The sequence below is a fragment of the Sodiomyces alcalophilus genome (assembly GCF_042370955.1).
Source record: "Sodiomyces alcalophilus JCM 7366 unplaced genomic scaffold ACRALscaffold_2, whole genome shotgun sequence".
In the NCBI taxonomy this organism is placed as follows: domain Eukaryota; kingdom Fungi; phylum Ascomycota; class Sordariomycetes; order Glomerellales; family Plectosphaerellaceae; genus Sodiomyces; species Sodiomyces alcalophilus.
The window spans coordinates 8467204-8470791 of record NW_027263533.1 but is presented as its reverse complement, the minus strand read 5'-3'; the positions used below and the strand labels follow the sequence as shown (position 1 = coordinate 8470791).

Genomic DNA, 3588 nt, shown 5'->3' with positions numbered 1-3588 from the left:
ATCCTCTAAAGGAGGAAGTCGGCACTGCCTTATAGGCTCTTAACCGTGGAGACGAAATCCTTACTGGTTATCTTTCTAGCTTTAAAATATAGTCTTTTTGCTAGTATTAAGAGGGAATTAGTGGAGTTACCCGATTTCTGGTTCTCATTTTCTTTTAGGGGTAAAGGACTAGGTATAGGAGTAAGAAGTGGGTCTAAAGCGGGAAAGGTGGGGCCCCGTAATAGTATAGTTCACGGGTAGTTATAAAGTAAAGCCGTTTCTTATATAATACTAGGAAGAGATTGGCTTTATTTTAGAGACTAGGGTTAACAAGCTACGTAATATTATAGCCTTTCTAAGGCTCTAGTAGAGCACTATAGCTGGTATAAAGGGGGTATGGGTGTTGAGGTTTGGCAGTTCGGGACGGGGTCCCTTTATAATAATTTTGAGTGGACTTATTCGAACTATGATAAACTCTTAATCGGACTATGGTCTAATTATAACAGCTCTTAACAGGCCCCGCTACCTGCTATTTCTTTTATTTTTTTAGCTACATAATTACAACCCGCCATAATAAAAACTACACCCATGATGTTTTTGATGTCTTTAACGCCTTTAACGCCTTTGATATTTTAGGCTTTTTTTGGATGTTTTTGTGCACGTTTTTTTAGACGTTTTTTTAGACGTTTTTTAGACGTTTCTTAGACGTTCTTTAGACGTTTGTAATTAAGTTCGTAGACTTATTAATTGATTATATATACAAGAAGCGATTAGCTACCTCTTCCTGGCGTATTCAAGCTTAGAGCTTATAACCCTTGACTTTGCGGTCGGATACGTGGAATAAGAGCTATCGGGATAAGACTTTATCGGGATATGTTCTACGGCGGCAGAGGCGACGACTCTTTGATTATACGTGTCCATTATGGTCCTGATAGTTAGTTAGCGGTGTACTTAGTAGGTCGAATCATGTCTAGAAGGGCAAAAGGAAAAAGAAAAAAATCAGGTAACGGAACCTGTCAAGGGCTGTTGTCAATTAGACCTTAGTCCGATTATGAGTTTGCCATAGTCCGTATAAGTCTACCTATATTTTTCCATTGTTTCAGAAAGAGAAAAAAAGGAAAAGGGAAAAGGGAAAAGGGAAAAGGGAAAAGGGAAAAGGGAAAAGGGAAAAGGGAAAAGGGAAAAGGGAAAAGGGAAAAGGGAAAAGGGAAAAGGGAAAAGGGAAAAGGGAAAAGGGAAAAGGGAAAAGGGAAAAGGGAAAAGGGAAAAGGGAAAAGGGAAAAGGGAAAAGGGAAAAGGGAAAAAATAATAGGGCGGCCTAAAGAGGGCTTTAAAGGTGGAATCGGCTTATTTAGATAGGGGCCTAAAGAGGGCTTTGGAAGTGGAATTAGCTTAGTAAACGGGCGGCCTTTTTAGACTAGACATTGGCTAAAACTACCTTTAAGGGTGGAAGAAAAGAGGATCCAGAAATTCTTTTGCTTTTCCGGGCTGATATCCTTTATAACTGTTATAGAGAGATAGGATATAATAGAAAAGTGTAGAGGACAAGAGGCAATTTGAATTATAGAAGACTATAAAGACTATGGAAGTATAATATAGAGAGAGAGGAAGGGAAGGAAGAGAGAGGCGGAAAGCCTGGTATATATAACTCTTTCCTCCGGCTATACTATAGCTTGTTCAGGCTATTAATTCGTCTTTGTACTCCGGGAGTATAAGCGAGGGTCCGTGGGTTCCTAGAGGACTCGAGAGGTCTACGGTTCCCTTATAGGAGGTTCCGTATATTATACTATACTATCTATATAGCTATATTGATTTTCTGGATATAGTACTAATATAAGGTATAGGTATATAGCATATATAGCAAGATCTTGCTTATATATACGCTTATATTACGTTTTTATTTAGGATTAAGTAGATAGTAAATAGTAAACATAGGGCGTATAAATGCCAGTACTCCCTAATACCCTATATAATGCTACGGGGAACGCCTAAACCTAGGGCTATAGCGCTATAACTTTTACTCTTTCGAGTCGCAGATATAATATAAGCCCTTCTATAAGGGGTATATTTAACGCGCGGCGTTATGGGATATATACTTATAGTCAATTGTACCTTAAAGTACTATCTGTGACGTACATATCGACAGGTCCTAGGAAATGAAAAACACAGTGTCTGGTGGGCACTTGCTCAGGTATAATCTAAAGAACTAAGACCATGCGGGCAAGAACTTTATGGACTGATTGGATTTTCCAGGAGAAATGCGCGACTTGACAGAGCAATGGCACGGTTGCCAGCATCGGCACCTCGCGCTCAACATGGCAAAATAACGTTCGTCCTCTCGGTTCTCGATGCAGCGTGCGTGAACCGAGTCCATCGAGCGTCGAGTGATTAAATTATTCATGAAACTTCCAATCCCTTGGCCTCGTCGGCCAATGTTCCTAGACTTCGAATATGTCCAACACTTGGGGACTCCTCCCTCTCGGTGGCGGTAGCAACCTTTCTATACGCTGCTTGCAGGGCTCTAGTTCTCGCAGCCTAAACGAAACACGCGCGGGTCAGTTGGTTTGCTATGAGGGAGCGGCCAAAGGGTGCAATGGTAATTTCCCCACCTCTTTTTTATGATGCAAGCATTCGTAGTAGTCTTCGAGTGCCGCCCCGCATTTCCCTGTCTTCTTGACATATTCTTCAGTGGCATTGTTGGTGGCATAGCAAGCGAGAACTTCCTGCCAGAACGGAAAGCATCGCGACGGTCCTAAAATGGTAACGCCCCTGTTAGTACGGAGAGTATCGATTAAACGTCAGGTGTTATGCTTACCGCCGTGGGTGCCGTATCCAGAAGCCATGGTATGGTGGTGTTCAGAATTGAATATATAAAGGAATTAGAGCTAAATGCAATGTGCAAGGGGATGGACAGGCACAGCGTTACAGATTGCCATCAGTTATCTCAGCAAGCTCAGACCACCCTGTGTCGCATAGGCTGGCCCAAAGTAGGTTCGGAGCGGGTTATTCCGGGCCCGAAAGTGGGAGTGGATCTGCCGCAGGAATAAGGGCAGGAATTTAGCACTACGATCAGAGATTTCGACAGAGTCAATTAAATTAATAGATCGATCGCTTATTTTCACGTAATTAAGTTATACGCTATTTATAATAATTAAGAGTCTTATTTTTCTCGATAACCTTTTAAAGCTATTTACGCTAAGCTGCCTATAGCTATAACTATAACTTCTAATACGACTATCTATATAAGCCACAAAGACTAGGAGCTGTGGAAGCGCCTTTATAAAGTCAGGGCCTAAAGCAACGGAATCTGGGATTTCCTACGCCCTGATAATCCAGCTCCTAGGCCGTAGCGAGCTATTCGTCCCGAATTTACTTCCTATACCTCTATCGCTAACGCTAACGGTTAACCCTTTAATATATCCGAGCTAACGGCTACAGGCAAGGCCGCCTATACCGAAGATTACCGCCGATATAAAAAAGATCGTAAAGACTACGAAACGTATTAGAAAGGTATTAACGGCATACTTAAGTAGGTAAAAGAGTTTATCGTAGCGAAGAGACAGAAGGCCCTAATAAAGGGCACGACCCCGGAAAAGATCTATATAATAG

General features: G+C 41.8%; 1 protein-coding gene across 1 annotated transcript; it reads right to left on the bottom strand.

Moving 5' to 3' along the window:
* Positions 1-1998: 1998 nt before the first annotated feature.
* ACRALDRAFT_1075463 (uncharacterized protein) lies at positions 1999-2916 on the bottom strand. Its single transcript, XM_071018386.1, has 3 exons — positions 2795-2916; positions 2589-2731; positions 1999-2514 (listed from the first exon to the last, which is right to left on the bottom strand). The coding sequence occupies exons 1-3, from the start codon at positions 2820-2822 to the stop codon at positions 2377-2379; spliced, it is 309 nt and encodes a 102-aa protein (XP_070878273.1). The 5' UTR covers positions 2823-2916; the 3' UTR covers positions 1999-2376.
* Positions 2917-3588: the final 672 nt, after the last annotated feature.